Source organism: Phocoena phocoena, chromosome 19 (genome assembly GCF_963924675.1).
Source record: "Phocoena phocoena chromosome 19, mPhoPho1.1, whole genome shotgun sequence".
NCBI classification, from domain to species: Eukaryota; Metazoa; Chordata; class Mammalia; order Artiodactyla; family Phocoenidae; genus Phocoena; species Phocoena phocoena.
Window position 1 is genome coordinate 20,410,969 of NC_089237.1, and position 27,685 is coordinate 20,438,653.

The 27,685-nt window shown below is 53.6% G+C and overlaps 2 protein-coding genes and 1 pseudogene across 4 annotated transcripts in view; 2 read left to right on the forward strand and 1 right to left on the reverse strand.

Annotated features, from left to right (window-relative positions):
- The first annotated feature begins 4,034 nt into the window (after positions 1–4,034).
- Positions 4,035–5,772, forward strand: LOC136139060 (large ribosomal subunit protein uL15-like; annotated as a pseudogene).
- A 6,529-nt stretch (positions 5,773–12,301) lies between these two features.
- Positions 12,302–13,159, forward strand: GJD3 (gap junction protein delta 3). The gene has a single exon (XM_065897895.1). It carries the CDS (start codon positions 12,302–12,304, stop codon positions 13,157–13,159), a length of 858 nt encoding a protein of 285 aa, XP_065753967.1.
- A 5,066-nt stretch (positions 13,160–18,225) lies between these two features.
- Positions 18,226–27,685, reverse strand: part of RARA (retinoic acid receptor alpha) — a 35,087-nt gene continuing 25,627 nt past the window's right edge. The window contains exons 3-9 of one of the 3 annotated variants that reach the window (XM_065897819.1): positions 27,267–27,415; positions 25,796–25,937; positions 23,297–23,457; positions 22,886–23,062; positions 21,394–21,598; positions 20,418–20,576; positions 18,226–19,776 (exon numbers count right to left, since the gene is read on the reverse strand). In XM_065897819.1, the coding sequence (XP_065753891.1) occupies positions 19,559–19,776; positions 20,418–20,576; positions 21,394–21,598; positions 22,886–23,062; positions 23,297–23,457; positions 25,796–25,937; positions 27,267–27,415 (1,211 nt within the window). In that variant the 3' untranslated portion in view covers positions 18,226–19,558. The remainder of the gene's footprint in view (positions 19,777–20,417; positions 20,577–21,393; positions 21,599–22,885; positions 23,063–23,296; positions 23,458–25,795; positions 25,938–27,266; positions 27,416–27,685) is intronic. The other 2 variants (XM_065897820.1, XM_065897821.1) reach the window with 2 other exon arrangements.

Sequence of the window (27,685 nt, forward strand, 5' to 3'; positions counted from 1 at the left end):
TATCTTTATATAACACTGTCTAAGTAGTGACCATCTCGTGGGATTGTTTTTTTCTCTGCTTTGTATATGTATTGAGTCTGTTTTCTTTTGCCTTTTAAGTCTGATTTTAGGTTCTTCTGGGCTCTGGAGGCAGTTGTGTGGTCACTTCAGCATAATGTAGCTTGACCACTCATTAAGCTAAAATTGGAGCACTTTGACATAAAAGTTTCTACTCTGCCTACTTCCTGTAAATATGAGATACAGCATGATGAATTTCTCTGTTTTATCTTAGTTTCACAGATAATTTTCCGTCAGATAGAACTTTATGTAGTTCCAGTACCAAATACTTCTCGCTCAGCCTTTTATGTGCTGAATTTTTAAGCAGTGAAAAATTGTTCATATTCTTCATATCTTTTTGAAGAAGCTGAAGAAAAACACCATGGCTGTGTCTATATAACCTCAACACAGTCAACTGGATGAAGAAAATTAGACCCTAAGTTGAGATTATCTCAACTCTTGACTTGTCCCCTCTGGCTGCCTGTGAGTCTGAATCTCCCAGGGAACAAATTTCTAGGAGGCACTAGATTGCAGAAGAGTCGGGGACGGCATTCCCTCAAAGATCTTATATATTATATTGATGCCATACTCAGCAGCGAGCTGTTACATCCAGTTTGAGGAAATCTCCATAATTTTCAACTTGTAAACTTTTTAAGACCTTCCTGCATTCGTTATATGTGTGTGAGTTGAGTGGTGTTATCAATGTTTTTCGTAAATATTTACTATGTTTTTTCTATTTAGCTTAATTCCAACAATTTTGTGCTTCAATAAAATGTTGTCGATATTGCAACCCATGATTGTTGCCCATTTTTTCCCCCTGCACCACACTCTTTTCCTTAGTCTAAAATATATCCTACTTCACTATTCACCGTAAAATGGTTTTGAGAACTATTCTGATCATTTTCTGATGTGCCTGCTCCTGGCCATAGTAGTAGTTCTGAGAGAGAGGCACCATGACCTAACTGGGGCCAACCAGGCTTATTCCTGAGATTCTTAAACGTGGGTGCTAAATTCACCTCTTCCACACTCAAAAGGCATTGGTCCTACATCAATAAATAACTTTAAATATAAGCTTATTTTTTTTAATGATTCCCTACTTTAACAATATTTTGATAAACTAGTCAACTGCTTGATGATATCAATAAGTTATATTGGGGCAACTGGCTAATCATTTAGGGGAAAAAAATTTAGAAAAATCTAACCCCTTCCTCCCATCTTACCAGAAAGTTAAGTTCAAACAGACTTTTTTTTTTTTTTGGTGACACCATGTGGCACGTGGGATCTTATTTCCCCAACCAGGGATAGAACCCATGCCCCCTGCATTGGGAGCATTGGAGTCTTACTCACTCTGCCAGGGAAGTCCCTCAAATAGACTGAATATCAAAAACAAAACTAAAGAAGTACTAGAAGAAAAGTAGTCGAGTTACAGAGGGATAGCCTAAACATATCCCCAAGGGTGGTGTTGACAAAGATATGGAAAATGAGCCCTTTCACTAGAACCTGGACGAAAAGGTCAAACTCTTTTGTCCCGGCAATTCTCACTTTAAGAAATTTAGTTCAGGAGAATTGGACATGTGCAAAAAGCTATGTAAATACACACAAATGCAAGTTCAAGTAACAAAAGATATCAGTATCCTGGTTACAACATAATTTTACAAAATGCTACCATTGGGGGAAAGTAGGCAAAGTGTACAAGGGATCTCTGTATTATTTCTCACAACTACATGTAAATCTGTAATTATTGCAAAAAATAGCCACATACAAATATGCCTATTAAAGTTTCTGTAATAGGGCTTCCGTGGTGGCACAGTGGTTAAGAGTCCCCGTGCCGATGCAGGGGACGCGGGTTCGTGCCCCGGTCCGGGAGGATCCCACATGCTGTGGAGAGGCTGGGCCCGTGAGCCATGGCCGCTGAGCCTGCGCGTCCGGAGCCTGTGCTCTGCAACGGGAGAGGCAACAACAGTGAGAGGCTCGCGTACCGCAAAAAAAAAAAGTTTCTGTAATAATAAAATTGAAAGTAAACTAAATGTCCAACAAGAGACATCTGGCAAAACAATTAGTTTAAACAAATTATGGTACAATGAGGAATACCAGGTGCTCATTAAGAATGATCAGGCATATTATTTATTGACATAAAAAGGTATTTAGGACATTGCTGAGTGAAGAAAGCAGGTTACAAGTCAAAGGTGAAATCCCTGTCTGGTATGTATGCATTTGTTTACAAAATAAATGGTGGGACAAAAGCATATAAACCTTCTTTGGAAAGGAAAAAATCAGAAATGTTTCCCTCTGGAAACTAGAAGTTCTCTCCTGGTCAGTAGTGCACTTGCTAACTGAGATAAGTGCATTCCGTCCTTGACTCTTCATTCCTTAAGCCACTGACATTCTAGGAGTTAAAATTTTTAGTGCTAATAAACTTCGTGGTTATACACATTTACACCCTTTATAGAATGTAGTTATTCCTTAACACATATGCAACATTGCTTAGATAAATACCTATTACATCAACTATAAATTACAAAAGAATGGCTATTGAGAAAATAAATAAGGGATTCAAAAATTAATTGATAAGTGATACAATAAGTTTTCTAAGGCTTTTTGTTTAGGCTACATTGCATCCCTCTCTTCCTCCTGCAGTGGAATTTTTTTTTTTTTTTTTTTTTTTTGCGGTACGCGGGCCTCTCCCATTGCGGAGCACAGACTCAGCGGCCATGGCTCACGGGCCCAGCCGCTCTGCGGCATGTGGGATCTTCCCAGACCGGGGCACGAACCCATGTCCCCTGCATCGGCAGGCGGACTCCCAACCACTGCGCCACCAGGGAAGCCCTGCAGTGGAATTTTTAAAAATGATTTCTGGCCATTTTTCCTGAAACCCAAACACATAGCAAATCTGCGTTTGTTTTTTAGCTGTGCCTCGCGGCTTACGGGATCTTAGTTCTCCGACCAGGGATTGAACCCAGGCCCTCGGCAGCGAGAGCGCAGAGTCCTAACCACTGGACCACCAGGGAATTCCCACATAGAAAAATTTTTAATTAACTTTTTTTCCTACAGTAATGGATGTTTGTTCTTGCCTGCCTCAGTAATAACACTTTTGGAAAATTATTGTCTGAAAAATGAAACGTTTGTGTCCAAAAGAGTTCATTGAAGCATTGTTTACACTGGTGAAAAACCAGGAACAGCACAGATGTCCCACAATAGAAGAATTAATTAAGCTGGCACATCCTTACTTACCATGTATTATAGAATCAGTTAAAAGTAATGTTTTCCCAAAATATTTGGTAGCACAGGAAAGTTCTCATTCTGTTAGGAAGAGGGCGGAAAAGATACCAAACTCTTATATAATTTGTCAAAACTCAATTATAAAATGGTGCATTTTACTGTGTATAAATTAGATCACAATAAAGTAGGGAGGAAAAGCTATCTTTCAGACAGTATGAGGCTCAAATATAAACCAGTGCTTCTCAAACCTGTGTTTCAAAGCCCTTAGGGATCTTGTTCAACCGCAGATTCTGATTCAGTAGGTCTGGGGTGGGGCCTGAAATTGTACTACTAACAAGTTCCCAAGTGATGTCAATACTACTGGCTGGAGACCCTGCTTGGAACAGCAGAGGTGTAAACTCTGGACCAGTGCTTCTCTGCGTGTGGCCTCTGGACTGACTGTGGCAGCAAGACCGGAGAGGTGGTTAGAAACTCTTATTATCGGGCCCACCCCAGAACTACTGACTTAAAAGCACTTGTATTAACAAGCACTCCAGCTAATCCTGATGGACACTAAAGTTCGAGAATGCAATATGCATTGAAAGGCCTTATTGCAAGTTGCAGCAAAATGCCAGTTGCTTTTCTTTGGATAATGAGATTTGGGTGATTTTTGTTTTCTTCTTCGTATCTTCCTGTAGCTTACAAAAATAGTGATGTTACATGTGTTCTTTCAAAATGAAAATAACTTTTAATTTTTTTTCTGGTTATAAAAGTAATATATGGGTTCCAGTTCTAACGTGATGCTGAACTGGTACCACTCCAGGAGTTGCCCTCAGGTGTTTTTCACTCATGGGCTGCCTCCTTGCAAATCTGAGCAGGCTGTATTGAAAAACCCTGTGATGCTTAATTGTATGTGTCAGCTTGACTGGGTTAAGGCATGCCCAGATAGCCGCTAAAATATTACTTCTGAGTGTGTCTGTGAGGGTGTCTCTGACAAAGATTAGCATGTAACTCAGTAGACTGAGTTAAGATGATTCCCACCAATGCGGGTGGGATCATCCAATCCACTGAGGACCTGAATAGAACAAAAAGGTGGAGGGAGGGTGAATTCGCTCTAAGCTGAGGTGTCTATCTTCTGCCCTTGGACGTCAGTGCTCCTGGGTCTCAGGCCTTCAGACTCAAACTGAATTACACCCCCAGCTTTCCCAATTCTCCAGTTTGCGGATGGCAGATCGTGGGACTTCCCAGCCTCCATAACTGTGAGCTAATTCCTATAACAAATTTTTATATATATATATATATATATATATATGTATATATATATATACCTCCTGTTGGTTCTGTTTTTCTCCAAAGTCCATTTTGGTACCTAAAGAACCCAGGATGACCTAGGATAGTGCATGCAGCAGCCTTGGTTCTGAATGCTGCAGAGAAGATCACATGGACCTGTAAAGAAATCCAGATCAAAACTACGAGGGACTTCCCTGGTGGCACAGTGGTTAAGAATCCACCTGTCAATGCAGGGGACACAGGTTCAGTTCCTGGTCCGGGAAGATCCCACATGCCGCAGAGCAACTAAGCCCGTGCACCACAACTACTGAGCCTGCACTCTAGAGCCCATGAGCCACAACTAGTGAGCCTGCGTGCCACAACTACTGAAGCCCACTCTCCTAGAGGCCATGCTCCGTAACAAGAGAAGCCACCACAATAAGAAGCCCGCGCACCGCAACGAAGAGTAGACCCGCTCGCCGCAACTAGAGAAAGCCCACACACAGCAACGAAGACCCAACACAGCCAAAAATAAATAAATAAAATTTATTTTTAAGAAAACAAAAGGGCTTCCCTGGTGGCACAGTGGTGAGAGTCCGCCTGCCCATGCAGGGGACACGGGTTCGTGCCCCGGTCTGGGAAGATCCCACATGGCGCAGAGCGGCTGGGCCCGTGAGCCATGGCCGCTGAGCCTGCACGTCCGGAGCCTGTGCTCCGCAACAGGAGAGGCCACAACAGTGAGAGGCCTGTGTACCGCAAAAAAAAAAAAAAAACTACAATGAGGTATCACACCGGTCATAATAGCCATCATCAAAAAGTCTACAGCCATCCAGACTGAGGGAGACCTGGAAACTTAGGGCCACATGAGATACAGCCACAGCTGCAACAGCAAACACCGGAAGCACCCGGGAGGCCACGGTAATGCTGGTGGCATGCATCACCACAGGATTAACTTCCACAAATATCACCCAGGATACTTTGGGAAAGTTGTTATCTGGCATTACCACTTAAAGAGGAACCAGAGCTTCTGCCCAGCTCTCAACCGTGATAAATTGTGGAACCTTGGTCGGTGAGCAGACACAGGTAAATGTTGTCAAGAACAAGACGAGCTGCTCCTATCATTGATGTGGTGCCATCAGGCTACTATCAATACAAAGTTCTGAGGAAGGGAAAGCTCCCAAAGCAGCCTGCATCGTAAAGGTCAAATTCTTCAGCAGAAGAGTTGAGAAGATTAAGGGTGTGGGTGGGGCATGTGTCCTAGTAGCTTGAAGCCACCTGGTAGAAGATTCATTAAATGTTAACAACTGCTTAAAAAAAAAAGAAAAGTCTACAAATAATAAATGCTGGAGAGAGCGTGGAGAAAAGGGAGCCCTCCTACACTGTTGGTGGGAATATAAATTGGTGCAGCCACTATGGAGAACATTATGGACGTTCCTTAAAAAACTAAAACTAGAACTACCATATGATCCAGCAATCCCACTCCTGGGCATATACCCTGAGAAAACCATAATTCAAAAATATACATGCACCCCAATGTTCATAGCAGCGCTATTTACAATAGCCAGGTCATGGAAACAACCTAAATGTCCATCAACAGAAGAATGGATAAAGAAGATGTGGCACATATATACAATGGAATATTACTCAGCCATAAAAAAGAACAAAATAATGCCATTTGCAGCAACATGGATGGACCTAGAGATTGTCATACTGAGTAGAGTCAGACACAGAAAGACAGATATCATATGATATCACTTATATGTGGAATCTAAAAAAAGGGAACAAATGAACTTTGCAAAACAGAAGTAGAGTCTCAGATGTAGAAAACAAACTTATGGTTACCAGGGGATAAGGAGGAGGTGGGGGAGGGATAAACTGGGAGATTGGGACTGACATATACACACTACTATATAAAATAGATAACTAATAATAACCTGCTGTGCTCTGTAATGACCTCCATAGGAAAAGAACCTTAAAAAATAAAAGTCTACAAATAATAAATGCTGGAGAGGGTGTGGCGAAAAGGAAATCCTCCTACACTGTTGGTGGGAATGTAAATTGGTGCAGCCACTGTGGAAAACAGTATGGAGGTTCCTTAAAAAACTAAAAATAGAAGTACCATATGATCCAGCAATCTCACTCCTGGGCATATATCCAGAAAAGATCCAAGCACCACAATGTTCATTGCAGGACTATTTACAATAGCCAAGACATGGAAACAACCTAAGTGTCCTTCGACAGATGAATGGGTAAAGAAGATGTGGTATATATACACAATGGAATACTACTCAGCCATAAAAAAGAATGAAATAATGCCATTTGCAGCAACATGGATGGACCTAGAGATTATCATACTGAGTTTAGTAAGTCAGAAAGAGAAAGACAAATATTATGATATCACTTATACGTATAATCTAAAAAATAGTACAAATGAACTTATTTGCAAAACAGAAACAGACTCACAGACATAGAAAACAAAGGGGAGGGTTACCAAAGGGGAGGGGGGAGGGATAAATTAGGAGTATAGGATTAACAGGTACACACTACCATATATAAACGAGATAAACAACAAGGATTTACTGTAAGCACAAGGAACTATATTCAATATCTTGTAATAACCCATAATGGAAGAGAAGTTTTAGAAAGAAATATATATATGTATATATCTGAATCACTTTGCTCTACACCGGAAACTTACACAATATTGTAAATCAACTATACATCAATTAAAACTTTTTTTAAATAAAAGCAAAAAAAAAAAAGATCACATGAAGATCCTCCTTTCTTTACTTAGGAATCATTCACTTGATCTTCTTTCATTAGAAAGACTGACTTTTCCAGTCTGGCCCTAAAGACAGTAATAGAACACAGTCATGTGCGTCACAGCGAGAAGAGATCAATCTTGAATGTGCTGTGTCTGCTGGAAGTTAAAACTAACAGAGAGCAGCTCCTCACTGGCCTATTATATGCCATGGAAGGCACTGAACTCCCTTGCGGTAAGTCGATTCTTGCAGTGTGTATTTCTTATTCCCGGCCCTGTTTATGAATGAACTAGTGATAGTAGACACACTCACACCTAGGGAACATTGGTGTCACTACACTGCCTTATACTTAAGAGTAACGTGTGCACGCATGGTCACGCGGCAATAAATGACAACACTGTAGAACAGTTTTATGCAAAAACATGTCTCCTCCAAGTAGAATATGTGTTGCAACAATGTCAAGAGTATTTAATTTAAAAAGAATGAATGAGGAGAATTGTTGAGTTTTGCCGACCCCTTCAGTTGTAAGGAATTAAAATGCTAAAAATTGGTGGGCACAAGTTCGCTTCGGGTACCACCAAAAAGCCTCCATGCAGCCTCCACCTGACCTACTGATAGGCACTCTCATTAGTGACAATTTACCTGTGGAAAATGAGGAGACAGTTTGCCAAGCCGCTGAGCTGTGGCTAGAGTTGAACACAGAATCACCTTCACGATATTTCTCAACCACATCAAAGTGGATGCTCTTGGAATGACTAAAGAGGAGATGACGATTTCCATTAAAGCATCTTCTGAGGACACTTGTTATCTCCTGATAATGACATCTCGAGAGCAGGCAGTCAAGTTGCTCTGAAAAACAAAAAGGAATCAGTAAAAACAAGCCAACTCCAAGCTGCCTTCAGATCTGCAATTACTTTTACTGGCCCGATGCACAGCAAGATTTCCAAAGACCCTTGGCCATTTAAGTGATCAAAGCCCTGGAAGAGACCAGAGTGTCCAACGGACCAGCAGCGTCCTCATCTTCTTGGGGCAGAGGAGCTCTGCACCTTCCGCAATCCTCTCACCCCATTTCATTCATTCTGTTGCCCCACACATATTAACTGATCTTCTACTAAGTGCCAGGAACTGTTCTAGGTGTTGGGGGCAAGACAGTGTATAAAGCACCAAAAATCCCTGCCGTCATGGAGCTTACACGCTAACGGAGGAGATGGATGCTACACAGGATAAATAAGAAAAATATAAAGTATGTCATGAAGTGGTCAGTGCAAAGGAAATAAAGCTAAGAAAGGGGATAGAGGTCAGGGGTTAAATTCCAGTTAGGGCAGCAAGGAAAGGGCTCACTAAAAGGCAGTATTTATGTAAAGACTTTTTTAAATGTTAGAGGGACACGGGAGAGGAAATACAGCCGTGTGTTGATGATGTCACGAGTATTAATTTACCAGGTGCCAACATGCGTGTGCCTGCATGTGTGTGTTCGTGTGTGATGGACATGCATGGGAAGTGGCTCCACAGCCTGACGGGTCAGGGTGAGGTGTCTGGGACAGAGACTGAACGTGGACCAGGGCAGGACAGGCTCTGAGCCCAGCCCCAGACCTCACGTTTGGCCAAGAACAGGGCCACGTGCCGCCAGCTCTGGGCAACAACAGCGACACCTCCTCCCATGCTGGACGGCGCTATCTGGGAAGAAGGATGGGCCCCGGAGATTGTAGAGTGTCCTGTGTCTGGCCCTGTGGTATCAGGGACTGGGGACAGCACAGGGTGACCGTGGGCTCCATGTCCCCCACCCCCCCAGCCCAGCCCACCTCCTCTGCCACTTTCCACTCTCCACAGGCAGATGGGTCTGGTCTGATGAGGATTTTTCCAGGCTGGGCTGGTGGCCTGACCCGGCAGTGGCCATGCGTCCAGGGCAGGGACCATTCCAGGGGAGATGAGGTATGTCCCTGAGCCCCCGTGGCCGGGGAGCAGGGGGCAGGGAGCAGCTTTAGCCAGAAGCAGGTGGAGGCTGGGAATGGGGAGGTCAGCAGTGCCCTCACATCACATCCTGTTTTTGGAATGGGCCCCAGCATGTTCTTTCCTTTGGACTTGGTCCAGGCCAGTGTCTCCCCACCCAGGCCCAGTCCCAAGGGAACCCCAGCACTCCCAAGCATTAACCTAGGGTTTTTCCAGGCTGGGCCAGGCCCCTGAGCCAGCGTGGGTGAAGGATACCTTTCCCACCCCTTCTTGAAATCGTGCCAGGGGTCCCCATCGGCCCCCACAGCTGAAGAGGAGAGAAAGTGTCACGGAAGAGGAGTCCTGGCACGGCCCCCACCAGCCCCACACAAAGCCCTGGGGACTGTTAGGCCCTGGGACACCACCTGGGAAGCGCAGCCAGGCTGGAAAGGGGACAGTTCCACGATGTGCTTGAGAACACGGTCTCCGAACCAGTGAGGCTGGGCGTGCGGCCCGGAGCTGCTCTTGCCGCGTGAGTGTACCGCGTGGCTTAGCGCTCTGAGTCTCAGCTGCCCTGCTGCTGGCTCACCAGGAGGGCTAAGCGAGCTGACTTGCGCGATAAGTGGGGCGCAGGGCCTGGCCCGGAGCAGCTGCACAGGTGGACGAGTGGAACGGTGTGGGTTGGGCAGACTCCTGAAAAGGCAGAGAGAACAAACAAGTGCTCAACCTGGGAGTGTCCCCTCCCTGGCCGCTCAGGTCACCATTGGTCATCCTAACTCTCCTCCCCTGTGGGACAGCTTCTCCTGCCACGTAGAGCAGTAGGTGGCTCAGTCCAGAGCCTTATGGGGGAAAAGAAGCCTTGCTTTCTATTTACTTTTTGCATTATGAAATGACACACTCATTACAGTAAATCTGGAAATTACAGAAAAGCAGGAAGGAAGCAAAAGTTCTTATTTAAGTCCCAAAGCCAGATACTCTTGATACTTCAAGGTTTTTCCAAAAGGGAATTTCTTCCAGGCTTGGGCTGTTTTGTTCTCTGTAACATGGCTGGGACCTTAGCATTAAGACGCAGAGCCGGAAGGGAACTTGGAGGTCAGCCGGCCCAGGCTCCCCAGCTGACAAGCCAGGAGACTCTGGCCCAGAAGAGCTGAGCGACTGGTCCAAGGTTAGCAGTGACAGAGCTAGAAGGAGAGTTACCAGGTGTCTGCTGCCTCTTAAAATACCAGTGCCTCCGGGCTTCCCTGGTGGCGCAGTGGTTGAGAATCTGCCTGCCAGTGCAGGGCACACGGGTTCGGGCCCTGGTCTGGGAGGATACCACATGCCGCGGAGCAACTGGGCCCGTGAGCCACAACTACTGAACCTGCGCGTCTGGAGCCTGTGCTCCGCAACAAGAGAGGCCGCGATAGTGACAGGCCCGCACACCGCGATGAAGAGTGGTCCCCGCTCGCCACAACTAGAGAAAGCCCTCGCACAGAAATGAAGACCCAACACAGCCCTAAATTAATTAATTAATTAATTTTAAAAAATACCAGTGCCTCCAACACCGGAGCAAACCTCGCTCCAGCCCTGAAGACGGGACAGTCACTTGATAGTGGACCTAGACCTTCCAGTTTGGGGGAATTTATTGGTGATTGGCAATAGAGGGAGCTCTGGGGCTTCCCTGGTGGTGCAGTGGTTAAGAATCCGCCTGCCAATGCAAGGGACACAGGTTCGAGCCCTGGTCCAGGAAGATCCCACGTGCCACAGAACAACTAAACCCATGAGCCACAACTACTGAGTCTGTGCTCTAGAGTCCGTGAGCCACAACTCCTGAAGCCCGCGCGCCTAGAGCCCATGCTTGGCAACAAGAGAAGCCACCGCAATGAGAAGCCTGCATGCCACAACAAAGAGTAGCCCCAGCTCGCTGCAACTAAAGAAAGCCCGCGCACAGCAACAAAGACCCAACGCAGCCAAAAATAAATAAATTTATTTTAAAAAGAGAGAGAGGCAGCTCTGGTTAACCCCTTCCCTCATTTCCAGTTGGGGACACAGCCGTGGGGTGGGGGCGGGTGAGGGGATGGAAAGGGAGGTTGGCAGAGCCCAGCAAGGGGTGTGGCCCTGGGTCTGTTCTCAGGGGTGGAGCCAGCCAACAGGGTCACCCTGTCCCTTTAAGAGAAGGGGAGAGCTAGCCCCTCTCAGCCATCCTGTCTTGTCATCCATCCCAGCAAAATCCGAAAGGGAAAATGAAAGAGGGACCAGGAGGAACAGGTCCCAGCCATCTCCCAAGGTCCTTTACTCGGCTTTAACATCCCAGCGTCAGCTACAGGGCGAGTGGTTACGTACGGGTGAGAGTCTGGGGGCATCAGGGGCCTGTGGGACCTGTGAGGGGTGGGGGGAGTTGGGGGGTTCTCGGGAGATATGGGAGGCTGGAAACAGAGGGACACCAGGGAGGAGATGGGAGAAGGTGGGCCGGCATTCCTGCCACACTGGACTCAGATGGCAGGGGACACCTAGGACATTGGGTAGAGTTATGGAAGTGGGGTTACCTTTGTGTCCGCTCCCTAATTTTGAGAGCAGTTCACTGCAGTAAAAAGGGCAGGAAAATGGGCGGAGAAAGAAGGAGGTGGGTCCTTCTGGGTTTGCTGGCTCCACTTCTCCCAGGGGTACCAAATTGGGTCCGACGGAGAGCTGGGTTTGGGGCACCACTCTTGCGCACAGAAAGCATCCTTGAGCACATGAGGGCGCTGCTGGGTTCCCGCTTCTACAAATGCAGTCAGAGGCCGTTGGAGGGGGCAGGGGGGCTGATCTCCAAGGCCCTTTCCCACCAACCTGGACTCTGGAGGAGCAAAGGGTCCAACCCAGCAGGCCCATGGGTGTCTGACTAGAGCACCAAAGTGGAGCTCCTCCCCAGCGCCCATAGTGGAGAATCACCTAACCCCTCCCGCCCCCGCCCCCCTTGCTAAGCCCTTTGTTCCCACAAAGTCCCCGTTAAACCCAGGCCTGGCTGACCCCCTGGCTCACCTCGAAGTTAGAGGAGGTCCAACTGACTCCACCCCGACGGGCACGGAGGGCTGGGGATCCCGATCCTTCAGCCTCTGACTGCCCGCCCCGCGTCCGTCCCCAGCGCCATGGGGGAGTGGGCGTTCCTCGGCTCGCTGCTGGACGCCGTGCAGCTGCAGTCGCCGCTCGTGGGCCGCCTGTGGCTGGTGGTCATGCTGATCTTCCGCATCCTGGTGCTGGCCACGGTGGGCGGCGCCGTGTTCGAGGACGAGCAGGAGGAGTTCGTGTGCAACACGCTGCAGCCGGGCTGTCGCCAGACCTGCTACGACCGCGCCTTCCCCGTCTCCCACTACCGCTTCTGGCTCTTCCACATCCTGCTGCTGTCGGCGCCCCCGGTGCTCTTCGTCATCTACTCTGTGCACCGGGCCAGCAAGGAGCCGGGCGGCGCGGCCGGCGGGGTGGGGTCGCTGGGGACCCCGGGGGGCCGCCGCGCGTGCCGCTGCTACCTGCTGAGCGTGGCGCTGCGCCTGCTGGCCGAGCTGGCCTTCTTGGCGGGCCAGGCGCTGCTCTACGGCTTCCGCGTGGCCCCGCACTTCGTGTGCGCCGGTGCCCCGTGCCCACACACGGTGGACTGCTTCGTGAGCCGGCCCACCGAAAAGACCGTCTTCGTGATCTTCTACTTCGCCGTGGGGCTGCTCTCGGCACTGCTCAGCGTGGCCGAGCTGGGCCACCTGCTCTGGAAGGGCCGCCCGCGCGCCGGCCACTGTCGCCAGGAGGCCGAGCGCGACAACCGCTGCAACCGCGCGCACGAGGAGGCGCAGCAGCTGCTCCCACCGCCGCCGCCCGCCCTGCCCGCCAGGCGCCCGGGCCCCGACCCCTACGCCCCGCCCTCCTATGCTCACCGGGCGCCGGCCTGCGACAGCGAGGGCGGCAGCGGCCGCAGCAAGGCATCGCTGGCCACCGTCCGCCAGGACCTGGCCATCTAGAGCTACCTGGGGCGGGGGTGAGGTCAGAGGCCAGACCCCACCACCCCGGAGCGAGAAGCAGCTCTGCAGCAACTGTTCGCAGGGTCCCCTGCCCAGCAGATGACACACAGGGGGCATGGCCCGCCGGGCAGCATCCGCAGCTCCCAGCCAAGCTGGGGACATCTAATGAACTAAGGCCGGTCCTTGGTGCCGTCATCCAGGCAGAAAGGAAGGAGGCTGGGGGGCGGGGGGGCTGAGAGAAAGTGGACAAGAGGAGGGCAGAGCTAGTGCAAAGTGGAGGGTCCGGTGGAGCCCGGGTTGTCTTACTGGGGACAAAAACAACGGTGATACCAGCATCCCTGGGGGCCTCTCCTTGTTCAGACTGAAGCGTGGCCTCTGTGTGGGCCCTCTGTGTATGTACACACACATGTACACATACATACGGTGTGAGCTGTGGGTACCCAAGCACACGTAACACCTGTGTGAGCTCTTTGCGTGTGTGTGCGTGCACGCATATATCCTGGGTGAGCTCTGGCTGTGCACGCGTGTACATAAGCACATGTCCATCCTCTGCAGGCTCTCTGCGCGCGTGTGGGCCTACCCCCTGTGCGTTCTGCACATGTGCACGCATCTGTGCGCCCCGTGTGAGCTGTGTGTGTGATCTCTGACACGCACTGTGCGAGTGGCCAGGATCCAGTGCCAGCAGCAGCCACGGTGGCTCCCTCCCTACCTGCAGGGGTGTCACAGGATCATCTGCCCTCCTGACGGATCCCACACAGAAAGGGAGCGGGAGGGGAGGCCTCAGTCTGGGCACCATCTACACTCTCGACCTTGTGGCCTGGGCAAGGTGGCTGGGCCCTCCTTTCATGGAGATAGAGTGGGGGTGGGCAGTGGGGTCAGAGGGCAGGATTGTTTTCTAGCTTCCCCCTCTTCACCCTGCCACTGTTACCCCAGTCCATAAACATCCTCAGAAGAAACCTCCCCCAGAACGTGTGCTCCTGGCCCTGCATTTTCCTGCAGCCATCACCCGCTTCCCCTCCTCCCTCCCACCGCGGCCCCACCCCCGGGGAAATACAAGGATCTGTCTACGTGTCTGCCTCCTTTTCCCCTCCTATCTCTCCTCTGCCCACATCTTCTTCCTCCTTCACCGCCCCAGTGGGGATGCTCTCCGTAAGCAGCCAGCAGCAAACTGAAAACTCCAGGGGCCACCATCTAACCACACCTCCGGGGCTCCACCAGACCCTGCTGAGCAGGCTGCCAGTGCCCCAGTCTTCCATGTCCCCAGTCGCTTCCTCTCTGTCCTCCTTTTTCCTTCACGCCTCTTCCTCAGCTTTCCTGCCTGGCTCCACACAGCAGCTGGAGGAATCTTTCTAAATAGCTCCCCTACTTACGTCCTTGGGGCTCCCCCATCCTCAGGGTAAGTCCAGCACCTGAACGAGGCTTTTGAAGCCCTGCACGTCTGGCTCTGCTTCATCAGGCCCCCTCCCCTTGGCTTCTCCAAGGTCGCCATGCCCCAAACCATACCGAGTTTTCTGTTCCTACCAAGCATGGTACCCAATCTTGCTTCTAAGTGTTTCAACATGCTGTTCCTTTGCCTGGAGCGGCCTCCCTCTCTGCACCGCCCCCTTCCGCTAGCTAATTAATGCCTACCTGCCTTTTGGTCTCACCTGGGAAGAAACTAGATGGCTTCCTTTACAGACAGCCCAACCCTCAAACCAGAGCTGGAGGCCCCAAGGCAGCACCACTGCTGGATGCATAGCTCTCTCCTCCTCACAGGCCCATAGTAGGTGCTCAGTAAACTTGGTCTGGATGAGGAACTGGTGGTGTTCCCCAGGCCCAAGCACTTATCCACGCTCACGGTGTGTGCCACCGTCCCTCCACCTACAGTGAGTTCTGCGTCTGCCGCCTGGACCCTTCCACGCAAACTCAGATGTGAATGTCCAGCTGTTTTCCATATATATTCATTCAACAAATACTTCTTGAGCACTTAGTGTATACCAGGCAGTGTTCAAGATGAGCACTGTTTCATAGAAAGAGGAGGTGAGCCACCCATATAATTCCAAGTTTTCCATTAGCCACGTTACAAAGTGAAAGGAAACAGGTGAAATTCATTTTAGTAATATATTTTCTTTAAGTGCTTTTTCAACACACCATCAATATAAAAAAAGTATCGAGGAGATGTTTTATATTCTTCGTTTTGTACTAAGTCTTTGAAGTCTGGGGTGTGTTCTGCACTTGGAGCACATCTCAGTTTGGACCAGCCGCGTATCTAAGACTCGGCCGCCACCCGTGGCGAGTGGCTGCTGTATTAGCAGATTCTGGTGTTGGGCTCCAGTGGTGAACAAAACTTGCCCCTGTGAAGCTCACATTCTGGTGGACAATAAATATAGACTGTACCACCAGCCAGTGTAAAGAGTAAGCGGAGAGAGAGTGAAACCCCTGAGGAGTGACGGGGAGCAAGAACATACCAAGTTGCTAGCCGTGAAGCTTCTCCGGGAAGAGCATTCCCATTGGAGGGAATGGCGAGAACAAAGGTCCTGAGGTGGGAATAAGCTGGAGGTCTTGGAGGCCAACAAGGAGGCTGGTGTGGCAGGAGTGGAGTGAGGGGCGTGGAGAGGGTCACCAGCAACTCACATGGTGCCCCAACTTCCTTAGCTCTCCTCTCAGTTGCTGGGGTCCCCATCCACCCTGGCCACCTCCGTCTGTTGTTGCCAGAGCCCGTCCTCTGCCCGCCTTCCATATCCCATCAATCACCTGGTCCTCCTGTTTTACCACCTAAGCATTTCCTCCCCTTGGCCACTCTTCTCCACCCCTTCAGAGGCTGCCCAGGGTCAGCCGGTCACCGATGGCCTGGGGTACTCCCTTCCTAGCCTCTCCTCCCGCCCCCTGCAATTCTAATCTGAACACTCACTCACTGGCTTCAAATCCTTCACTGCCATTGCCCTCAGGATCAAGTCCAGCTCCTGAATTGGCCTTGACCAGCCCGTCCCAGCCTCTACAGCTTCACCTGTTCTGCCTTTTCAACCGAAACCCAAAATGGTTAAAACACAGAGCTGGGGATAGTTTCTGATCACCAGAAGCTTCTTATTACCTCTGCATTCCACCTGGCTAACTCTTCCCCTTAGAGATTTAGCTGGGAGAGAGCACCTGTTTCAGGAAGCCTTCCAAGCCCTGCTCCAGGCCTGGTTAAATGCCTCTGCCCTGTGCTCCCATAGGCAAAGCACACGTCAGCCTTCGATGACCAGACTCCAGCAGTGGTTCTCAACTGGGGGCGAGTTTGCCCCCCAGGGGACATTGGGCAACGTCTGCAGATATATTTGGTTGTCACAGCTTGAGGGAAGGTGCGACTAGTGGATAGAAGCCAGGGATGCAGCTAAACATTCTACAGTGTGCAGGACGGCCCCTCTCAACAAATAATTCATAGCCCAAAGTGTCACTTGTGCCGTAGACAAGAAACTCTGCTCTACAGTGAACTATGAACCATCCAGCGCAACCTCAAGCCCCAGCAGCAAAGTTACTATCCCAAGGGGGGTGCTTTGTAAGTGTGGGCGTCACTGCTTTAGTCGTCACAGTGAGGGGCACCCTCTTGGCATTTGGCGGGTAGGGGCTAAGAATGCCAATGTCCCCCCACAATAAAGAATTGTCACACACTCCTTTAGAATGTCCCACTGACACTTACATAGTGAACAGCCTCTTTATAATTACCTGACCCTGTTTTACATATAAAACATTAAGGGTTTAGTTTGGGATTTTTTTTTTTTTTGGCATGGTTTTATTATTCGTTCTTGGTTTTTATCTACCCATACTCTTTAATTTTCCTGGGCTCCTTGTACAGAATAGCTCCTGACTTTCTTACTTCTTTTAAATCCAAATGTTCATTAAAAAAAGAGAAGCAAGCATAAGACTGTGTCCTATCTGCCCAATAATTGGGCCCAAGCATTGACACATGGAAATTCACAGTACTTTCCCTGAATTTCTCCTTTACAATATAGTGTGCCAGCATGGTGGCTTTTTAAAGCATGTGTTTGGTATGTTATGTTAAATTATGTCAGGTTCATAAAGAAACCTGTTAGAAAGTGTTAGAAAGTATTTGCTAGAGGAAGAGAGCCTCTGTCCTCAGCACCCTCTCCAGCCTGGGCCAGACTGTGACATAAGTGAGGATCTGGCGCCACCTGATGGCTGAAGTATAAATGGCAGGTGGACCCCCGTGGAAGGAACTCTTCCCGCCCAGGAATCTCTTCTCGCCCAGGCGCCCTGCTAACCCTCCCCAAACGCAGCCTCCACTGCCACCTCCGCAGACGTCCCTGCCCCCAAAATCTCAGTGCTTGATGCTTCTTCAAGGGCTTCAGGGATCCAGGAAAGAGCCCTGGCTGAGAGGTAGGAGCCCTTAGTACTGTTCCCCGATCTGCCACTAACTTGCTGTGTGACCATGGGCAAGGGCACTGCCCTCTCTGGGCCTTGATGTGTAGTGGCGGGGTGGGGGGGAAACTGGCTTCTGAGGACCCTCAAGGCCTGTCACACTCCATCCTCTCAACCAGGAGCATCCAAGTGCCCTGTCACCTGTCTGTCCTCTGTGCCTCCTGCCCACAGAAGTGAGCTTAGGGGTGGACAGGGGAGGGCAGGACAATTCTTCCTGGAGGCAGAGGGACAAGAGGGCTGGCCTCCCAAGTTTCCATCCCAATCCTGAGCGCTTCTTAGTTTGCAATGAGCCCCTGACCCAGGTCCCCATGCCAACTGCCACTCCTGATGTGAAGGTCATCTGTGGTCACTCCAAAAATAGAACTCTGCCACTAAGTGACCCCCCCAGACTCAACCTCTGGCTTCCCAAGGGCTAGGGACTCTGAGGGCCGAGGTGGCTTTCTGCCTCGGACCGGGGACTCCCTGAAGGCGCAGGCAGTCTCTCCCTTTCTCCCCTCCCCCCACTCCACACTGGGGTCCCTAACGGGCTGTGAAAGCCCCTAGACCAAGGGCTTTCTAAGGGCAGGCTCTGAAGGCGGCTTGGCCCCCCCCAGCGCCCACAACTAACCCCCAGCCCCTGCCCAGACACCGGGAGAAGGCGGCGAGGCAGCGAGGCTCTGAGGCACGTGTAGAATAAATATAACTTTATTCTTTATCCAGTAGATCTCAGTGGAAAGTCCAACAGTAACAGGTGCACCAGCGGGCTCTGGGGGGATGAGACCCCAACCCCGGGGCAAGGAGGGCAGGGCAGAGCCAGCTCCCCAAACCCAGGGGTGCAGGGGTGACGGGAGGGGGCCCCCTGTAGGCCCGTCCTGCGGGGCAAGGAGGGGGCACGGGGGTGGGGTGGGGCAGGCCAGGGAAATGGAGGAACTCGGGCCACAAGTGTCTGCCGGCCCATCTGTCCACTGTGTGTGTGTGTGAGTGTGTGTATCTGGGGGCCCTGTGGGCGGTGCTGGTGGCTGTGAGGCTGGGGGGCAGGGGCAGCTCGGATCCCCTGGCCAGCCCCTTCACGGGGCTCGGGGGTGGGGGGGGCTGGAGGGCTTCAATGATGTGGGCTCTGATGGGGAGGCAGCTCTGCCAAGGACACGAGGCTGAGAAACACACGCCTTTATGTTCTGAGGCCCCCTTGCTTTGCCCCTGCCCCATCTCTTGGGGGAGCCCCCTCCTTCCAGGGGTTGCCGGGAAACTGTCCACGCCCAGTGGTTAGGCAGAGGGAGAGGGGAGGGCAGGCCTCGGAAAGTTAGTACTTCACAGTTTTAAAGAGAAAACTGAAGAGGAAAAGGCTGGGGAGGAGGACTTGGGGGCACAGGGACTTAGAGAGAGAGGGGGCCCCTTCTGAGCCACTCCCCTCCCCCAGGACCCACCCCCTCCAGCTCTGAATCCAGCTCCCCCCAATACACCGCACAGATTCCTTCAGTATAAATGTGCTTAAAATGAAAATTCTTATTAAAAAAATCAAAACCAAAAAAAAAAAATTAAAATAAAAACAAAACCAGCAAGAATTAATACCTGGGGGTTGGTATGGCAGGGTATGTACAGGGGGAATCCCCCACCCCGGCCCACCCCCTCTGTCACCAACCGAGGCAGGGGGGTTCCCCAACGGGGGGGCAATGGCTTGTGAGTTCTGAGGATGGGGGAGCCAGGTCCTGGCATTTGCTGGTGATGAAGATGTGGAGAGGTGGGCAGAGGGGTGTCTTGATGAACACGAGGCCCCCGGGCCCCATCCTGAGGCCCGGGACCAGGGGTCCTCACTCAGTCCTTGCCCCCGATGTCAGCCCTGACATCTGCAGGAGCGGGCAGTCCATCGCAGGCCCGGGCCTCTGTCCGAAGAGTCGCCACCGCCTCCCTCCGGTCCCCCAGGGAAGGGAGGACAGGTGGGGGGCAGGGCTGGCAGGGGTCACATGGTTGGTAGAAAGGCAGAGAAAAGCCAGGGCACGGGGCAAGGGCTGTGTCCACGGGCAGTCACGGGGAGTGCGTGGCCGGGCTGCTTCTGTTTGAGCTGGGGCTGAGGCTGGGGCTGCAGCTGCCGGGCGGGGGAGCCAGGCCGCCCCCATCCCGCCCCCCGCCCCCCGCTTGTCCGCTCAGAGTGTCCAGGCCCTCTGAGTTCTCCAACATTTCCTGGATGAGAGGTGGCATGGAGCCCGGGATCTCCATCTTCAGCGTGATGACCCGCTCAGCCCCTGCAGGAAAGGAGGGACAGAGGTCAGCATGCCCGCCCTGCTCCTCCAGCCCCACAAGCAAGTGTGGCTCCAGGAGGGAGGGTGGAGGCGGTGGGAGGGTCAATACTACCCATATCAGCTTCCACCGTGCACTGAACTCGGGGCTCAGCTCTCTGACATAAAGCAGCCCTCCTAAGCCCCCACGGCTGAGGGGCAGCAGGGCAAAGTGGTCCCAAACTCGGGCTCTGGGGTCAGAATGCCTGGGCTTGACACTGGGCCCTTCCTACGCGCTGTGTGCTGTGGACCCTCCTACTGACATCTCGAAACAACTCTGTAAACACCATCATTATCCCCACTCCTCAGATGGGAAACTGAGGCTCCGAGCTGTTGTCTGACCTGCTCAAGGACACACACCCACACAGTCTGGCTCCAGAGCCCTTAACCACCACGCAAAGATGACACTGGCACCTTGGGGCTCACAGGCAGGGGTCACCTAGGCAAGGTGGGGTCCGGTGAGTGGGGCATCACATGGGCACAAAGACATGGGATGTCAGCTCAGATGCAGGAGGCCTGACCCTGGACATGGACGGTGGGTCCTGGGCCAGGTGTTGAGGCCCAGCCCCAGCAGACACATGGGGCATCTCCAGGTGTGGGAGCCTCACCCTTAGCACTGATGCTTCGCAGGTCTGTGATCTTCATCAGCATCTTGGGGAACATGTGTGGGCGGCTGGGCCTCCGTTTCCGCACATAGACCTTCAGTGCCTCAAGCAGTGGCTCCTGCAGCATGTCCACCCTGTCTGGCTGCTCCAGGTCCTGCCGGTCTGAGGAAGCAGAAATGCCGGCTTAGTAGCTGCCCTAGCCCAGCGAGGATCACAGCTGCACTTCCAGCCTTGACCACCAGGGGGCATGCCTGCCCAGACCACGGGCTGAGCTTCTCTGCTGGGGGGAGGGGGGAGGGCGGGGGCGGTCCCCACACAAAAAGGCCCTAAGAGGCCCTCAGATGTGAGCAAAGAGGGGCTGGGGACAGGGGTTGCCCAAAGGTCCCCCTGAGAGCCAAGTTCATGGAGGTGGGATCCCTGAACACAGGCAGTGCCACCTTAAGTAGAGACAGGTCTCCTACTCCTGCCCATTATTCTAGACACCAGCCTGATAAGGTAGAACTCATAATAATAAAATAATAACAGCAGCCAACATTTACTGGGTCTTACTCTGGGCACACTGTGCCTTATTTATTACCTCCTAATCCTCCCATCAACTTTATGAAGGGAAGACCATTACTGCCCCCATTTTACAGAAATAGAGGCTCAGAGAAGTTCAGCAACCTGTTGAAGGTCACACGTTTGGCCAGGACTTGAACCTGGGTGGTCTGACCTTCAAGTCCTCACTCCTAAGCCCCCTACAAGGAGCACTGCCTGGAAACGGAACCAGAATCCAGGTCTCCATCACGACTCCCTTGCCGTGTGGCCGCAGACCAGACCCTGCTCCTCTGGGACTCGGTTTCCCCCTCTAACAGGGGTCTGACAAGTGTCTGACAGGTCCCTTTCTGATCTGATGATCCCTGAGCTTCTCCCCAGGAGAGGCTCTGGGGGTCGTACCACCACCCTGGGCCTGGCCCCCAGACCCAGGCCCCCTGCCCACCTCCACAGATGAGGCAGATGGCACTGAGCAGCCCAGTCTCAGCATCATCCATCTCCAGGGGCAGCAGCTGGTTGGCGAAGGCGAAGACCAGGTCCGTGAGAGGGCCGAAGCCGGCATTGTGCATCTGGGTCCGGTTCAGGGTCAGCCCATCCGAGAAGGTCATTGTGTCCTGCTCGGGCGTGTACCGCGTGCAGATCCGCAGGATCTGGGTGCAGAGGGTTCTCGAGTTCAGGAACTCACATCCCCCAGCACTTCTAGCACCAGCAACCCCCGAGGACCACCTGGCAGGCAGCCAGACCAGTGCTGTCCCATAGAACCTTCTGCAATGCTGGACACGTTCTACGTCTGCACCATGCAGTACAGTAGCCACCGGCCACCATGTGGCCACGGGGCACTTGAAATGTGGCAAGTGCAACTGGAAAACTGAACTGAATTTAATTTTAATTAATTTAAATTTAAATAGCCACACGTGACCAGTGGCCTCTATATGAGACAGCTGATCTAGCGCATCCTGCCTCCACGCAGAGAATTAAGAGGGAAACTAGAATTTCCAAGAAGGCAAAGACCACAGTGGATGTACGCCTACAGTTCCCAGGACTGGGTACACGACGAGAGCTCCATAAATGTATACTGTCTGCAACTTTCTCAAACCCTGATCCTGCCTCTTGTATCCCACCTGCCACCCCACCCCTGTCAGGAAGAGCAGCCTGGTCACGTCCCACCACAACATTCTACATCTCGACCACCTTGGAGGTGGTCCAGAAGGGACAGGTGGGCTGAGCCCATCAGGGAAGACAGGGAGGACAGTCCTCCCTCCAGCCCTGGATTTGACAATCCCATCCGCCCCCATCCTGCCTCCAGTCCAGCCCACCCTCTGGCCCCACCAGATGTCCTGCAGTGCCCTGAATCCAGCTGGTCCCACACCAGCAGCCGTTTCACATGCCCCTTCTACAAACTCCTAGATGCTACCTCCTCTGGGGCGTCCTCCCTAGGGTCCAGCAGTGTGGCTCTCTGTCCTTCAGGGACGGGACAGCCCTCCCCCATCTCCAGCCAGCGCTTATCACAGTTTTGCAAGCTCTGTTTACATATCTGTTGCCTCCACCAATAGAAGACTTTCGAGAGGGGACAGTGGTGTGTTCACCTCTGTTCCTGACACCCAGTTCAAGGCCTGGCCACACAGGGTCCCAGGTGAATCTTTATTAGACTGAACAGATGGGAAGATGGGTGGTTGGAAAGAAGGTCCAATGGAAAGATGGACTGAGGGTGGATGGATGCGTGTACAGCTATACGGGTGACCCAGTGCACATCCAGGGGCTGAGTGGCTAAGTGGACAAGTGGACACAAGGGGGAGAGGAAGGGTGGCTATTTGGGTGGGTGGGTATTTGGACAGGTCGATTCCAGATGGATGTTTAGGGAGGTGGTTATTTGAGTGGCAGGACATCCTCCAAGGACACGGGGGTAGTGCCCAGGTGGGCAGGGTGCAGACCCTCACCAGGATGTCCAGGCAGGCAGCCTTGAGAAGGGTGATCTGGTCCGCAATGGTGAGGGTGGTGAAGCCGGGCAGCTGCTTGGCGAACTCCACAGTCTTAATGATGCACTTGGTGGAGAGTTCACTGAACTTGTCCCAGAGGTCAATGTCCAGAGAGACACGCTGTTCTGAGCTGTTGTTCTGGGAGGACGGGGGAGAGTGAGGGCCTTCCCCTCTTGGCACCCTTCTCAGCCTGGCTCCACCAGCCCCCGGAGACCTGCCCTCTACTGCCTTCACTTCCTGAGAGCTCCTTGATGGGAGGCGGCAGGGAGGAAGGGGAGGCGGGGTGGGGGTGGAGGGGACGCGGCGGTGGCCCAGGCAGGGGTGCGGAGGGGCAGGCCTGGCAGAAGAAGGGGTGCCCCCGGGGGGCCGTACCGTAGTGTATTTGCCCAGCTGGCAGAGGGCGGGGAAGGTCTCCTGATGCGCTTTGCGCACCTTCTCGATGAGCTCCCCCACCTCCGGCGTCAGCGTGTAGCTCTCGGAGCACTCGGGCTTGGGCGCCTCCTTCTTCTTCTTGTTTCGGTCGTTCCTCACGGCTGTGGAGGGGCCAGGCCGCGCGGTTAGAGGGCAAGTGCGGCCGGCAGTTCGTCCCCAAGCCTGTCCATCCCCAGCCCGAGCTCCTCCCACCAGACCGAGAGCAGAGGCTGCGAAGGAGGCCACCCGGCGGGGGCGCGCACATGAATGCGTACACACGCGAGCGCACAGGCAGGCGGGACGGCAACACACGGTGCCCCACCCGCCCCCCGCCGTGCCCACCCGGCCCACACACCGAGGCCTGCCCCAGGGCCCCGTGACCACCGCACGGACGCCTGCTCTCCCACGCATCTACTCCAGCTCACACTCCGGGTGCGCACGCGCGGGGGTCCAGGGCTGAAGGCACGTGTGCCGAGTGTCCCACGTCTGGGCTCGGCCTCCCTGCCTCCCGCTCCCCCTGCCTCCAGGGAGGACCGGCTCCTGCCTCCACCATCCCCCAGCCCTCCGGGCAGCCGTCTCCCTGGGGTCCCGGGAATGGGCTCGGAGAGCTCTTTGGGCGGCCAGGCGAAGAGTAGGGCTAACCAGCCTGAGAGTGGGGGGCCCGGGTGGGAGAATCTCTCGGCCCATTAGCCGGGGGAGCTGACAAATCACCGGGGGCGCTGAGCCGCACACACCACTCGGCTTTAAAGAAGCGATGGGGTCGTTACCAGCCGATTATCCCAGACACACAATCACTCACAGGACCAGTGGCGGCGGCTGCTGACGCTGGAGGAAGAGAGGGTGGGGGTGGGGGGCCCAGGGAGGGGCAGCGGTGGGGGCGGGGGGGCCGGCATAATTTGGAGATCACTCATGTCGATTCTGCAAATTCAATAAAGTGCAAGGGAGAGAAGGGAGAGGGAGAGAGAGAGTGGGGGGATAATTTGGGAAGAGAAAATTGCAGCTGTGACAAGACGTTTATCATTCGGAAGCTTTAATTCTATTGAAATGGCAGCTGCTCAGCTCCGGGGCACAGAGCAGCCAGAGAGGAGAAGGAGGGAGGGAAAGGGGGAGCTGGTGGTGGAAGGGAGAGGGGGTCCCCACCCTGGCCCTTCTGTGATGAAAAGCTCTGGGAGCGGAAGGTGGCAGAAGCAGAGGGAGAAGGAGGTTCCGGGCCCTGCAGGGAAGGGTCCCAGGCCTGAGGGTCCCAAGCTGTCACCCGCTCTGCAGCGCACAGCAGCCACTTCCTGGGCTCCGGACAACGCAGCCCCTTCCTCCTGAGGCAGGAGGTGGCCGGGTGCTGCAGGATCCCTCTGCTCCTGTCTGGGGCTGCTCGTGTCCCCCCCTCGTCCCCTCCCAGCTTCCTTCTTCCACTGCCCTGCCCACAAAGGGCTAGAGGGTCCTGCAGCCCCTCCCCCACCCCCTCCCCCATGGCTCAGGCACCATGGCAACGGCCACGCAGACAAGGAGGCGTCTGTCAGCGTCATTTATCTCTGACATCATCAATCACCGGTCACCACGGCAACACCCATGATTTCAACACAAGAGGGTCTCCCTGTCCAGCCCTCCCTCTCTCCCTCCATCGGGCCTCAGCTGAGCCCAAACTGGAAGCCCCCGTTCCTCTGGGATCGGAGAAGTCCCAATTCTCTCTTCCAACTCCCGGTCCCAGGTTCCACCAGACAAAGGCTCTAAGATCCCTATGCCTGCAGCACCTCCCCCGCCCCCCCACACAAGAAATACCCAGCAGCACCCCTGTCCTGAGATGCACAATCCCGAGGGACTCGGGGAGGCCTCTGAGCCCCACCCCAAAGCCACGCAGGGCCTGGAAGCTCGGCAGCGGGCGCAGACACATGCATGCACGTGAGCGAGCACACACAGCCCGCCTCACTCGAACAGGAAGGGCTGTCCGCACATGGACACACAACTCGCGAGACAGACAGGGCCCTGCAGCTACAGGTGAACCGTCCTCAAGCACCAGCCTGTACACCACGTCACGAGCACGGCCGTTCACATCCACACACACGCACATGGCCCTGATCGCCCAGCTTTAGGGCCCACGGCACTCACACTCCCTGGACATGCCCCTGATGGCCCAGCTTTAGGGGCCCACGGCACTCACACTCCCTGGACATGCCCCTGATCGCCCAGCTTTAGGGGCCAGGCACTCACACTCCCTGGACATGCCCCTGATCGCCCAGCTTTAGGGGCCCACGGCACTCACACTCCCTGGACATGCCCCTGATCGCCCAGCTTTAGGGGCCAGGCACTCACACTCCCTGGACATGCCCCTGATCACCCAGCTTTAGGGGCCCACGGCACTCACACTCCCTGGACATGCCCCTGATCGCCCAGCTTTAGGGGCCAGGCACTCACACTCCCTGGACATGCCCCTGATCGCCCAGCTTTAGGGCCCACGGCACTCACACTCCCTGGACATGCCCACTTCGAAGCACTTCTGCAGCCGGCAGTACTGGCAGCGGTTCCGGGTCACCTTGTTGATGATGCAGTTCTTGTCCCGATGACACGTGTACACCATGTTCTTCTGGATGCTGCGGCGGAAGAAGCCCTGGGTATGGAGGGCAGGGAGTCAGGTCAGCCACACCCACAGTAGGAAGAGCGCTGGCCTGTGGCCTCAGCCGTGGGGGCAGAGGGCCAGGTGGCTGCTGCCCCCAAGGGCTTTGGACATCAACTACCTGAGTAGACCAGATAAGGCAGAGAGAAGGGTCCACCTACGAGGATACCCCGAGAAGAATCCCAGTACCTGCTGCCTCAACACTGCAGGTGGGCAGAGGGCTTCCCTCAACCCACACGCATAGACCCAGCTTCCTCTCTCCTGGGGAAAAGGACCTCGGGCTGCTGGTGAGTCAAGTAAAGGGGCAGATGGGGCTAGATGAGAGAGAGGCAGAGCTCTGGAACCCACAGCCCTGGGCTCAGAGCACAAGAAGAGAAGGCAAGCAGGAGCGGCCACACAGACACACACACAGGCTGGCCAGACAGGTGGAGAGCGCGCTCAGGAGCAGGGCAGCAAAACACGCATTCGCTAACCAGGCAGATGCTCACAGACTGATCACAGGTAGACCAGGCTGGTCAGGGGCTGCCACACGGGCTAACAGAGAGACTGACAGACAGGCTAAGGCAGACCGAGAACAACCAGACAGGACAGGCAGACACAGAGTCCAAGGCCTGGTGCTTTGCGCTTATCTCTGCCCCACACTGAGGGGCAGCCCGGGGCCCCAAGCCTCAAAGCTGCACAGCTTCTGAGCTCCAATCTCTGGGGAAGAAACAGGTACAGAGGCTCAAGCCTTGGGGAGGGGAGGAGGAGAGGCCACGCCCACAGCTGCTGGGAAGGTGGCAGCCACATCTGCACCCTGGAGCCAAACATGGGCATGTGGAAATCCAGCCAGACTCTGGGAAGCCCACATCCTGGGCACCTGAAGGAGAGGCCAAGGCAAGGCGCCTGCTCCTAACGGCCTCCTGCCAGGCTGCCATGGCGAGGTTCAGGCAGGGCCACAGAGGGCAGGCCTCCTGGGTCCCCAGCCAAGAGCCAGTCGGCAGCTAGCTCACCATGGCAACCCGGGCATCGGTAGCAGAGCGGGTGTACACCCTGCCAGCTGGAGGATGGAGATGATGGGGAGAAGAGCTGAGACAGGAGGGGGACCTCTGGTTTGGGGGACCCCTGCTCATCTACGGGGAAGGAGGTTCTGCTGAAGGCTTCCCCTCCTCCAAGGCTGCTGCCACCTCCCGCACAGAAGTGAGACCAGCAGCTTCAGGGACACCCACTACCACCACCACCACCACCACCACCACCACCACCGGCACAGTCCCAGCCCTCGGCAGTGGGAACATCCCATTTATCTAATCAGGGATTTCCTTCCCAATGACCCCCTCAACTCACCTTGCAGCCCTCACAAGCGCTGACCCCATAGTGGTAGCCTGAGGATTTGTCTTGACAGACAAAGCAAGGCTTGTAGATGCGGGGGAGAGGGGGTGGCGAGGGGGGGCTGGGCACTATCTCTTCGGAACTGCTGCTCTGGGTCTCAATGGCTGGAGAGACAAGAGGAGAAGGGCGGTTAGAGACCCAGGTCACCATCCTTAATACACTGCCCACCCTGCTCCTGATCTCTCCCAGGAGCCTCTCCCAGCCACCCCACTGCCGCCAGAAGTCAAACTCTGGGGCAGGGACACAGTCTCAGGAAACCTGGGACTTCCCAGCCCGACTGGGGAAATGAGGCTGCCGATGAAGCTCCAGCACCCCCTCAGTCCTGCCTACTTCCGCAGGACCCCACCTTCAAAACCAGAAGGAGCAGATAATAA